Below are 12,967 nucleotides of genomic sequence, written 5' to 3' on the forward strand. Positions count from 1 at the left end.
GCCAATGCCCGTTTGCCATTCCCAAAGCTTGAAGGCCCTTAAGAATTTCACTAAATCTCCTCTGCCTGTGCTCTCTAAATGGAACAAAACCTGGATGAGAGTGCGTCGATTTACAAAATGATTTACTGAATATTTTCAGCCCATTCTTGAGATCTACTGCTTAGAAAGATGCCTTTCAAAATAGTTCTGCTCACTGATGATGCACCCAGTCACCCCCAAGCTCTGATAGAAATGTACGACGAGATCCATGTTGTTTTCATACCTGCTAACACAACATCCATTCTTCAGTCCATGGATCCAAGAGTCATTTTCACTTTCAAGTCTTACTATTTAGGAAATACAATTTGGAAGGCTGTAGGTGCCATAGATAGTGATGCCTCTGATGGATCTGGGCAAAGTCAAGGGAAAGCCTCCTACAAAGGAGTCATCATTCTAGATGTCATTAAGAACATTTGTAATTCATGGGAAGAAGTCAACATATTAAGATAAACAGGAGTTTGGAAGAAGTTAATTCCAACCCTCATGGATGACTTTGAGGGGTTCAAGACTTCCCTGGAAGAAGTAACTGCAGATGTGGTGGGAACAGCGAGAGAACTAGAATTAGAAGTGGAGACTGAAAAAAAAAAAAAAAAGAAGTGTAGACTGAAGACATGAGTGAGTTACTGCAACCTCATGATCAGACGTTAATGGACGAGGAGTTGCCTCTTATGGTTGAGCCAAGTGAGTGGTTTCTTGAGCCGGAATCTGCTCCTGGTGAAGACGCTGTGAAGATCGCTGAAATGACAACAAAGGATATTACATAAACGTACTCGCTAGAGCAGCAGCAGGGTTTGAGAGGATCGACTCCAATTTTGAAAGAAATCCTACTGTATATCAAATGCTAGCAAACAGCATCACATGTCACAGAAAAATGACTCATGAAAGAAAGAGTCAATGGACATGGCAAAATGCATTGTTGTCTTATTTTAAGAAATTTTACAAAAACCTTCAGAAAACCACCACCCATCAGTCAACTGCCATCAACATCAAGGCAAGACCCTTCACCAGCAAAAGGATTATAACTCACTGAAAGCTCAGATGGTGCTTAGCATTTTATAGCAAAAAAATTAAAAAAAAATTAAGGTATGTCCATTTTTTTAGATTTTTAGACATAAACTATAGTGTAAACATAACTTTCACATGCCCCAAAATATTATTAGGAAAACCAAAGTATTCATCCAATTTACTTTATTGTGACATTCACTTTATTTGTGGTCTGAATGCCACGATGCTTGACTATCTTCATTTGTATGCCTTACAACACCAAACCCACACTATCTCCAAGTTATGCCTGTGTATCCTTTTCTACTAAATCTTTGTGAATACAATTAAATTAAATTCTACACATCCTCTTAAATTTGTCTAGCTCTGATGCCTTACAAATGAACTGCAGGTAGTTTTACATTTTGTCTACTAGAAGGTTTGGTTTATATGAAACAACTCATTTTAAAAAGGGACTATCATGGGGTAACTCTTATATACTTCAGAAACATTATTTGAGATTTATTTTCAGTACACACTCCACCTTGGGACAGGTCATTTTAGTGCACTAAAACACCAGTTTCCTGAACTCAAGTGTTGTACTAGTCACCTTTTAAAACATATATTGCTCTTTAGCCATTTGTAGTTCGGTTAACGTTACAGGAAAGACTTGACACACTTCTTCCAAATTTTAAGAGGCCATTTTCAAGAACTTTATTTGGGTATGTTTTCAGACCAGGACTTTCATCAGAGTTGATGGAAGAGTCTTGTGGGAAAGCTTATTTTAATAAATTATTACACGTGCAGAAAAACTGATCACACTGACTGGATCTGTCCACACATGGAAAATAAACTGGATTTTCAGAAAAAGAAAATAAAAAAGCGCCGTATATCTAGCAGGAGCTTAGCATATGCTCTCTGTATTAATCATTATCAACCAATTTTATAGATGAGAAAACAGGGATTAATAGCAGACAAAAGTCACTCAGCTATTAAGTGGCCCCACTAAAATTAGAACCCAAGCCTGTCTGAATTATTTTCCGCTGAATTACATCATTCCTACTGAGTTAAAAGCAAACGAAGAAAGTAGAGCCCAAAGCCATTTATTTTTATGTTTGTTAGCATCTACACTAATGGAAGATTTGATAGTATCTAATGGTTTCTAAGAGTCATGAATGACGCTAAAGTGAAATCATAGATAACCCATGTAGTACAGTCACAGTCTTTCCTCCTGATTAGCTAGGTAATTGAGGGTTAATGACACAGTAATATCTTCCCAGCCAAAATCAATTTATTAAGACCAAACTAGAGAAAAATGTAGAGCATATTTTTAGAAAATTAAGTCAATACTGTTATTGTTGCTTAATTTCAAACATCACTACCTCCAGTAGCATGCTTCAGCGGTAGTCCTGCCGTGGAACTAAGGCAAACCTTTACTGAGCACACCCCTTCCGATATCCATATAGATTTTAGCTTTTATGAGCATGTCCATTCTGTGTGTGTGTGTGTGTGTGTGTGTGTGTGTGCTGGAATGCTACTCTTGGAATATTTGCAAGAGCTTTATTTAAAGCCTCCCTGCTAACTCAGCGTGTGGTCCTAGGACCAGCACATTTACGTCACCGATGAACGATGAACGTATTACAAATGCAGGATCTAGACCCACCCCAACCCCCAACCGCTGAACCTGAATCTGCATTTTAGTAAGTTCTGGTGATTCATAGGCACTGTGAGGTTTGGAAAGCACTGCTCTCACATACCTTACACCTTCTTTGTAGTTTGTTTTTCCTTTTAATGTGTACAATTATAGACTACAGAGAGCAATTCAAAAAAGTGGGGCAACTTCAGGTCTTTTTTTTTTTTTGCAGAAAAGTATAATGAATATATTTTTATTAAGATACAACTGATACAACGTCATATTAGTTTCAGGGGTACACCATAATGATTCAACATTTGTTTATACTATGAAATGATCGCCACGATAGTCTAGTTAACATTTATCACCATCCATAGTTACAAAAAAAGTTTTTTTTTCTTATGATGAGAGCTTTTAAGATCTATTCTTTTTAACAACCTTAACACATGCAATACGGTGTTATTACATGTAGTCACTGCCATAGTGCACGTTATATCCACATGGCTTATTTATTTTATGACTGGCTTTATTTACTTGTTGTATAACTAGAAGTTTGTACCTCTCGACCACATTCATCTATTTCTCCTGTGCCCTACCCCCGCTTCTAGCAATCACCAATCTGTTCTCTGTATCTATGAGCTCAAATTCGTTGTTTTAACTTTTCCACATAGGAGATCATACAGTATTTGTCTTTCGCTGGTGACCGATTTCACTTATTTTGATTATCTTTTGAAAGCCAGTGATAATCTGAGCAAATGTGATATAACTTTTCATAGAGGATCCTGTATTAAAATACCTTCAGTTATTTCTAACAAGATAGCCATCAACAAAGTCAGCTGGAATGTTATGAGTTTAAATCTTTTGAATTTCAGAGATTATTGAAGAGTGTGTGTTTTGCATCTAATCGCTGTCTCTACAACCCAGAGATGCAAGATTCTTCCAGACTATAAATTATTAATTCAGTATAGCATCAAAACGTTATCTTTTCAATGCAGGAAGTTCTCACCTTGCACAGTAGGGGAGGACTCTGAAAACAACCATGCAAGCCAAGACCATGCAACAGTCTTCATAACCAGTGAAGGAAAACTATAATAGTTCTCCCTGAAGGTCTTTAAAACCTTCTTTAAAACAGTAAATACTATTATGGTTGGTTATAAGCGTACAGGGAAATGGAAAAATAGTAAGATTAATATTCCTCTAGTTCACCATCTTTGAAAACAATGGGGACATCAAGAATTAAAGTGGGGTCTTTTGTAAACAAGTTATCAAGATCGGTTTGAACAGCACTCGCCTTCTTTTCACCACGTAAATTACAATTCGGAGTAAACGTCTTTTCTATGTGTTGGTGAATTGCCTTTTTAAGGTGGAATCGGCTTCTAAACTTCTGTCCTTTGCGCTTTTGATGACCTGAAATATCTCTGAGAGTCCTGGGAAGTGTATTACCAGCGTCACTTCCTCTAGGACCTCGTCATCCTTTTTGTTACAACCACTTGCCTCATTTATGTCAACGGGCTTGCCCCTTAGCTCCCCTGGCAGCGAAGGTACAGTCAGTCCTTTGAATAGGGGCAGGCAAATCCCCACCGTCCTTATGTCTTCTAGAACTCCAGTTATGTCTCCTCACGCCCTGCAAAGTTGTCTGCACAGTGTGGTCAGGATTTCTGCTGTAATGCACGCATGCTACTTGCCGTGACTTCCTGCCAGGACGCTTACATATTTTCGTTTGTGTGCTTCAGGTCATATTTCCTCCAAAACTCAGCTCAGAAGCTGTATGATCTCCAGTTGTAGCACTGACAGCCTACTCAGAGCCTGTGTAGGATGGGCTTTCAGAGTTGAAATAACTCCTTGGTCCGTTGGCAGGGGTAATGAAGTTGCTCTCGGTGAGAAAAAGCAAGTTTTCACTTAAATCACCAAGAGCACTACGGAGACCAAGAGCATTCTCCAACAGTGATATGCCATACATCTCACAGTACTGTACCCGTAGCATCTCCCTACCGATTGACAGGGACGTAAAGCACGGCACGATGTGCCATTTGTGGTGGGAACCGAATGACAGGTGTCTAGGGACGATCGCCGGCAGACTTTACGGCAGTGATGTGGCCGGTCACTGACCATGATGCGCATCTGCTATTTACATTATGACTTGTGGGCCCGAGAGGAAAGAGAAGAGTTGGCATTTCATGCGGCTACTCACAGTTAATATACTGAGGTCCGAGCCTTGTTGATGGGGGAATAACGTTATTTAGTGAAACCACGATGACTGAAATTTATTCTTATCACAACTACGCAGAGTAAGGGCTGCTTGACTCTGACTCACGACTAACCTTAAGACATGTTTTTATTTAAAAAATGGTTTTATAAAAGAAAGGAAAAATGAGAAACTTTCATTATATTTTGAACTGTTTAAGTCTTTGACTTCTACCTCTGAAACTTCTATTTTTAATAGTCTCTGGTGTTTTTATGACCGACCACTCGCCGAGCACATAACACTAAACCATCGACAGATGGCTTATTCAGTTCTACCAAATTTATTCAGTACATTATATATGTAAGACACTGAGCCAGACTTTTTTTTTTTTTTAGGAAGCAAACTGTTGGGGGTTTTGCACATGCATTGATCCCTGACCCCCGCATGTGCATGCACACACACACACACCCATGCACATAACCACCCTGGTGTATGGGGCCTCAAAGGATTTAGAAGTGGATTTATCAGGGTTCACTAATACCCTGGATAAAAAAAAAGAGAGAAATAAAAAGAAAATATTTCCAGAGCATGTATTCTATGGTGGATACTTTGCTAAATTCTTTACTTAACAGTATGTCATAAGATTCTCAGAGCAACTGCACGAGGCAGGAATTATTAGCATCCTCTTGGCAAATGTGAAGAAACCAAGGCTCACAGATAGTGTTACACGCCTTGTCTAAAGAGAAGGAAAAAAGTTCACTTAAGCAGCATTTGCTCACGAGTTGTTCCGAGCTGAAAGTTGTGTTTCACCAACCTGCTGAAGCCGTCAAGGACCACAAACCACTGTCAGACTCAACCTACCAGATTATTCTTTCCTGACCCGTGGTTAATGGGACCTGATTTGTTTAACTGTACACAAACCTGTGACCTCATTCCACGCTCTCTGTAATGCAAAATGTTTAACCTTTAATGAGCATCTTAAAGCTCCCCTGGGCCCCGGCTCCCCAGCGCTACCCGGTGACTCTCCCCCGCCCGTGCCCCTGGCTGGCAGGTAGGCCCAATCAGTCTTGGGGGCTGAGCACGGCTGTCGCTCCATGGTTCAGTGCCCGGGACAACACATCTTGTAAGTGGCAGGGCTGGGCACACACACACACACACACACCCCGGCCTCGCCCCCACGTGCGTCATGTCTAGGCTTACTCATTGACTGGATGCTGGCAGGGAATCGCACTCGAGCCAGCCGGCTCCACGACGTGAAGAAAGAAGCTGGTTCTATGACTCTGGCTCCAACTAAGCCTAATTCACTCTCCCTTTACAACAGTGGGACCCTCACACGTGGGGGCCCCCTCGGGTTACAGTGATGACAATAATGACGGTGACAGTGTGATCATCTGAGCAACAGCACCGAGGACAACTGAACCACAGAGAGCACCTCCTCAGGGACAGGCCATCTCCCTTGCCCAGCTGCGGCGAACCACACACTGGAGTGTCCTGTTCCCTGGCGCTAAGGGGACGAGCACTTAGGCAGTTCCTGTCGTGTGCTCTGGGCTTGAGACTGGCTGTGCGCGGAGCTGCGGGCCCGGTGACCAACAGGCAGCCAGCCGGGGTGCTGTGTCCCTTGCTCATCCTGCAAGGACACCAGCCCGGCACTGCCAGATTCTCCTCTTTCAAGAGGCACCCAAACCCTGGGTCATTATTAGAGTTTACCACTTTTTGAAATACTCCCTGGGCAGCTCAGTCCATTAGGCGCCTGACTCCTGGTTCGAGCTCAGGTCATAATCTCAGGTGGTGAACTCGAGTCCTCTGTTGGGCTCCACGCTCAGCAGAGTCTGCTTGAGATCCTCTCCCTCTGCCCTTCCTCACCTCTCTCCCTCTCTCTTTCTCTCTGTCTCTCAAACGAATAAATAAATCTCTAAAAATAAAGTGTTATGTAAACCAACACCAATGCATGTGCAGGCTGAAATGAGCCCTGTGCGTAGCCTCTGCTACAGGTGCACTGGCTGAGAGGCAAGGAAGCACCGTGGAGGCATGCAGTGAGCATTTTGGGCCCCAGCCTTCCTGCTCTGTGTGGCCTCCGGCAGGTTATTTAGCCTCTATAGGCCTCAATTTCCTTATCTGTGAAATGGGTTTTAAAATAATAACTATCTTAGAGAGTTATTATAAGGTAAAGATTATTTTTGTCTTTAAAATGCTTAGTAAAATACCTGAAATTTAAGTACTGATTTGTTGTTAATGTTTTGCCCCTTTATCCTCCCTTTTGTGGACCTGCCCTCTACACGCTTCCGCCATGCCAGTTAGATGCCTCCACTCCACGGATGTGCATCATGAATATCAGGCTATAAAAAACACTTTAGTTGTATAAAAAAACAAACAAATAGGACACCTGGGGGGCTCAGTGGTTGAGCGTCTGCCTTCGGCTCAGGGCGTGACCCCGGGGTCCTGGGATCGACTCCTGCATCGGGCTCCCCACAAGGAGCCTGCTTCTCCCTCTGCCTGTGTCTCTGCCTCTCTCTGTGTGTGTCTCTCGTGAATAAACAAATAAAATCTTTAAAAACAATAACAAAACTTTCTGTCATTTTCCATGGCTCACTTAAATGACAGGTGAATTTAGAAAGGTAAAAAAATAAGCCATATTTATATCACTAAACTGAACCACTCATTAAATGGTATTGAACCACTTGGGTGAACTGATAAATTAATTTATATGATACTATTGTCATCACTAGATGAATAACATTTTTTGTTCAGTGAACTTGGATATGTGGCTTTTTAAAAGCACTTTAACCATGTTACCTTTTGATATGTCTAACTAATGTATTTAACTTTTCAGTTTATCTTTATTAGAAGAATTTGACTGTAGCTGTAATGAACTGGAGTCTCTGCCTTCTACTATTGGCTACCTTCATAGTCTTCGAACATTAGCAGTCGATGAGAATTTCCTTCCAGAATTACCCAGAGAAGTGAGGAATAAACTTGTTTCTGTTAATTAACTTTTAATGAATATGTTTTGGGATCAAGTCTTAACGGGTGCAGTGGCAACATATATCCATGAGTTGAGCTATCAAAGTGTATAGGAATTATCTATGTATGAATGTGTTAATTATTCATTTTAAATAAATAATAAGTTCTTACATTTGACCTAGAAAATCCATTTGGCTAAAACATTACTTGCAAAGAAAGTAATAAAATATTATAAGTTAATCAATGATAAGGAATACAATTTTAAATAATTTAATTTAAATATTTTGTTTTTAAGAATAATAATGAATAACATCCTGGGATAATTACATTTCCATTTCTGAAGTGGAAGATTTTTAATGTAAATGACTTTTTTTAAAGTGTCATGTGGCATAATAATATTATTTTTATTTTAGAAATCACCAAGAGGTTCCGTTAGTTTTTATTTCTAAGTGGGATTTTTATTTATTAATGTCAAGAAAAAAGTGTGAAGTATATTTTCAATTTAATGTTTTCTACTAAACACTTCCATAGTGAAGGAACAATAATCAATATGTCATTATTTTAGAGCTAAAAGTTATGAATATAAATGACAAATATCATTGTAACACGAAATAAAACTAACTTTGCCATGGAAATGTCAATGATATTTTATCTTTTGTGTATGTATGATCTACTAGAAACATAGATATATTAATACTCACTTGGATGGACAAAAACAATTGTTCTTTATGAAAACAGTGAAGCTAATGGGCATTCTAATAATAAAATTATAAAAAAAACTCTTCCTAATATGCAAAAGAACATGAGATATATATTGCCTTAATATCTAAGGAATATTTAATATATACATATATTTTAAAGAGATATTTTTAAAAATAAAGCAATAGACATACTAAAAGAGTCCTAAAAGTGATAAGGAAATCTATAAATTATTTTAATATTTAAAATCAATTTAAAAATAGTTTACAGTGTATTTCTTTACTTACTTTCTTTTGTTACCCACAGATTGGAAGCTGTAAGAATGTAACAGTTATGTCTCTACGTTCCAATAAACTGGAATTTCTTCCTGAAGAGATTGGACAGATGCAGAAACTAAGAGTCTTAAATTTGAGTGACAACAGGTATTTCTGCAACATTTCACGATCACCTATTAGTTATTTACTGAAAGCAAATTATTATTTCTTGTTAATGATTTTAGAGGCATTTTCTGTGTCTTATAAAGTATAGAGAATGCAGATCCATGTTTTATTGAGAAAATGGCAGAAGCTAAATTACTTATAAATTGATATTTCTAAATTTTCTTATTTGATTAAATTCAGATCATATATGATGTTGTATGTTTAAATTATATAAAAATTATACACCCAAATTTATATGCCAAAACCTTCCTATGTGCAAAAGGCATAATATTATGAATTCCTGGAAAAACTATAATAAAAAGCTACAAAAATGTATTAATTAAAATCATGTATAGGAGTATGTATGTATCTATGCATATATATATATACACACATATGTTTTCATGTACACATTTATGTCTCTAGTAAATTAACTGGGTAATGGGTGTATTGTCAATACCACCAGAATGCTGGTAAGAATATTGCCAATTAGTTAATACTCAAAAGTTGTAAAGTTCATACATTATTGTGAGGACAACCAAAAAAGAAAGAAAAGAGAAGTCCCCTTTCTTGTGACAAAGGTATTATAAGGGTGGATAGGCAAAAAGAAAAAGCGAAACTGAATTCATCCGTGTTTCCACCACAATTGTCCTCAGATAGAAAAGGATAAAAATAAATACCGACTAAAGATAACTGCTAAGTAGACGAAGTGATCATAGAATAGAATGTATGAACTCTATTTTTAATAAGTTTCAGGCAGACATATGATAGAACAAGAAACTAAGAGACTGCAACAAAACTGTCAAAGATGACTTTTATGGAACCATAAAGAATGTTCAGATGAGTAACTGTCAAGATACGTATACTAGTTCTCATTTGTTTGTTTAAGATAAATCATAATAATAATGTGATTTTTCAAAAATTATTCACTTAGTAATTCAATAAGATTCCCATGTAAGAGAATAAAACATTTTATTAAACAGTTTGGGTTTTCATTTTCAAAATCAAGATGACGAGGAAGCTTCGTAGCTTGGTACAACAAACCAACCTCATCTTCTGTCTTGACTGGGTTACCAGACAGGAAAATGAGGGAAATGCATTGAATGTTGTGCCTGACTTACAGCAAAAACACTTTTCAAAATGTTCTAAGTATATTCTTTTGAATAAGATTAGGAAATATGGTCATGGAGATATCATAGGAGGATGGATTCTCTCATAAATCCCATTACAGTCCCCAATGGAATTGAGCTCCACTACCCTTAACTTAGAGGGGGGTTTTCATAATGCATTAGAGCAGGCTCTTAAATTCTTAGTAAACTCAACTTTTGTTCATTAATAATCTTCATTATGATAGAGAAAATATGCTATCAAATATTTAAAATGACCCATTATTAGAAGTATTACAAATGAATTTATTTTTGACTATTTTATGGAAGTATAATTAACATATAGTGTTACATTAGTGTCAGAAATACAATATAAGGATTCAGCAATTCCGTACATTACTCGGTGCTCACCACCATAAGTGTACCCTTCATCTCCTCTATTGCACCCATCCCCTCACCCACCTCTCGCCTGGAAGCCACAAGTTTGTTCTCTGTATTTAAAGGTCTTTTTTTGTTTGTTTGTTTGTTTGTTTGTTTGTTTGTTTTTCCCCCCTTTGCCTGTTTTGTTTCTTAAATTCCACATATGTGTGAAATCATGTGGTATTTGTCTTTGTCTGTTAAGTGAAATAATCACTTAATATTATACCCTCTATAACCTCATGGGACCTAGCAAATGGCAAGATCTCAGATATATATATCTGACAGGTATAAGGTATTTCTCATTGTGGTTTTGACTTGCATTTCCCTGATAAGTGATATTGAGCATCTGTTTATGTTTCTGTTGGCCATTTGTATTGTCCTCTTTGGGAAAAAAATGATTATTCAGATTCTCTGCTCATTTTTAATTGGCTTATTTTTTCATATTAAGTTATAGAAGTTCTTTATATATTTTGGGTATTAACTCCTTATGAGATATATGATTTGCAAATATGTTCTTCTATTCAGTAGGTTACATTTTTGTTTTGTCGATGATTTCACTCACTGTGCAGAAGTTTTTTATTTTGGTGTAGTCCCAGTAGTTTAATTTTGCTTTTGTTTCCCTGCCCTGAGGAGACATATTGAGAAAGATATTTCTATGGCCAATGTCAAGGAAATTACTTACTGCTTGTTTTCTTCTAGGAGTTTGATTTCAGGCCTCACATTTAAGTCTTTGATCCATTTTGAGTTTATTTTTGTGTCTGGTGTAAGAAAGTAGAAGGGTTACTAAGAAAGTTATTTATTCAGGAAATAAAGGATACTTCAGTAACTACCATGGGACAGACATATAGCTAGATGCTAGGGCAAAAGGTATAAGACACTGAGAATCTCACAATATCAGGAACTTAAAATATTTGGTCAGGCCAGTTATATTAGCTTAATTTTTCTCCTAGTCCAGTGACTGGAACATAGTATAGAGCCAAATTAATATTTTTTAATTAATGAATGAATCAATGAATCTTAAACTGCAGTTAAAATCAATATTCCACCAAAGCTGAGGCCAAAATTGAACATTGCTATCAGAGAAAGAACTGCCTGGATGAAAGGTTAAATCTGAAATGTTATCCGAATGTTTTTACTATCACAATTTCATATTCATAATAGATTTTTTTTTAAGTTTGATATTCTAATTGAGGAACCATTATTCCTTTGCACTGTCAACTGCAAGATTGCTCCTGGGGTCAACTTATTACACATGTGTGATATTAAATAGAGGCTTACTTTCAATGTAGGTTAGAGAAGGAGCAAGGAGAAAGGCGTGTAAGTCATCCTTCTCTAAAGGCTCCTTTCTTTATATTCTACATTTTTAATTAAATTGATGACTTATTATACATAGTATTATATATGATTCTGGAGATTTCCTCCTCATGTAATTTTGATGTGGCAAAATCGATATTCTCTATATGATGTGAAAAACTCTTCCCACGATACTTACTTCAGAATTCCTGGCTTAACTGAAATTAAATAAGTAAAAACTACCGACAGTTTTTATGTAATTTGGTTTATGTTATAAATACTAACATAACCAATTATTCTATAAAAAGAGAATTATGATATAAATTATTCTGTTACTCTTTATATGTTTATTTGTGTTTCATAAATATTTATGAACTCAAAGAGGTTATTATAGTCTTCCTAAAGGTACCTGGCTAATGCACACTGTTGATATTTGTATTGGCTGTTGATATCTTTTCATATTTACTAAGTTCTTTGAAAATGTTTAACTGCTTTTACATATAAAATAAACAACTTCCATAATCTGTATTAATTATTATAATATTTCCCATTTCCATTATCAAAAAAACATATACTCATCAATTGGCTGAAAGAATTCCAACATATTAAAGACTTAAGGGAATTTTTATTCCAGGTTCTATCTAAAATGTGTGTCTGTTTTCAAAAAAGAATACACAGAAATTGACAATAAATCCATCTGCATGGCTTGATTATATCACCACTTGGCTGAGTAGCTATGATGGTAACCTATATAATCACAATTCATTCATCATGCACAATTTCAGGGATATCAGATAGTATGTTGAAATAGGCATTTGACAACTTGGCCCTCCAAAGGCTGAAGCCAACCATAAATAGATAATTTCGACTGAATACCAAAGCAGATGCCAAACCTCACATACCTCAAAGTGCATTTTTAAAGATTCCCTCTTGGAACACATACTACATGACATGCAAAGGGTGAGAGAACACAAGGACACATTTGGGAGTCAATATAACATTGGGAGCTGTAAATACCTTTAGTAGTACAACAAACATGACCCCATCCCATCATGAAGCCTACAGTTCTTTGGGGCAATCAGCCAGTAGAAAAGTAATCATAAAAATAAATATATAACTACAAACTATGGTATGTTCCATCAAAGAAATTATAAGGTGCTTTGTGACTATTGGGGAGAGTAATTTAAATGAAGAGTCAGGAAAAGCCTCTTTGAGAAAATGGCTTTTAAGA

The 12,967-nt window shown here is 37.0% G+C and overlaps 1 protein-coding gene across 3 annotated transcripts in view; it reads left to right on the plus strand.

Moving 5' to 3' along the window:
- Positions 1–12,967, plus strand: part of LRRC7 (leucine rich repeat containing 7) — a 385,857-nt gene that overhangs the window by 275,050 nt on the left and 97,840 nt on the right. For all 3 annotated transcript variants that reach the window (XM_055339299.1, XM_055339300.1, XM_055339301.1), the window contains exons 11-12: positions 7,669–7,798; positions 8,805–8,920. In XM_055339299.1, coding sequence (XP_055195274.1) covers positions 7,669–7,798; positions 8,805–8,920 — 246 coding nt within the window. The remainder of the gene's footprint in view (positions 1–7,668; positions 7,799–8,804; positions 8,921–12,967) is intronic.

The sequence above is a fragment of the Nyctereutes procyonoides genome, unplaced genomic scaffold (genome assembly GCF_905146905.1).
Source record: "Nyctereutes procyonoides isolate TBG_1078 unplaced genomic scaffold, NYPRO_anot_genome, whole genome shotgun sequence".
Taxonomy (NCBI): Eukaryota; Metazoa; Chordata; class Mammalia; order Carnivora; family Canidae; genus Nyctereutes; species Nyctereutes procyonoides.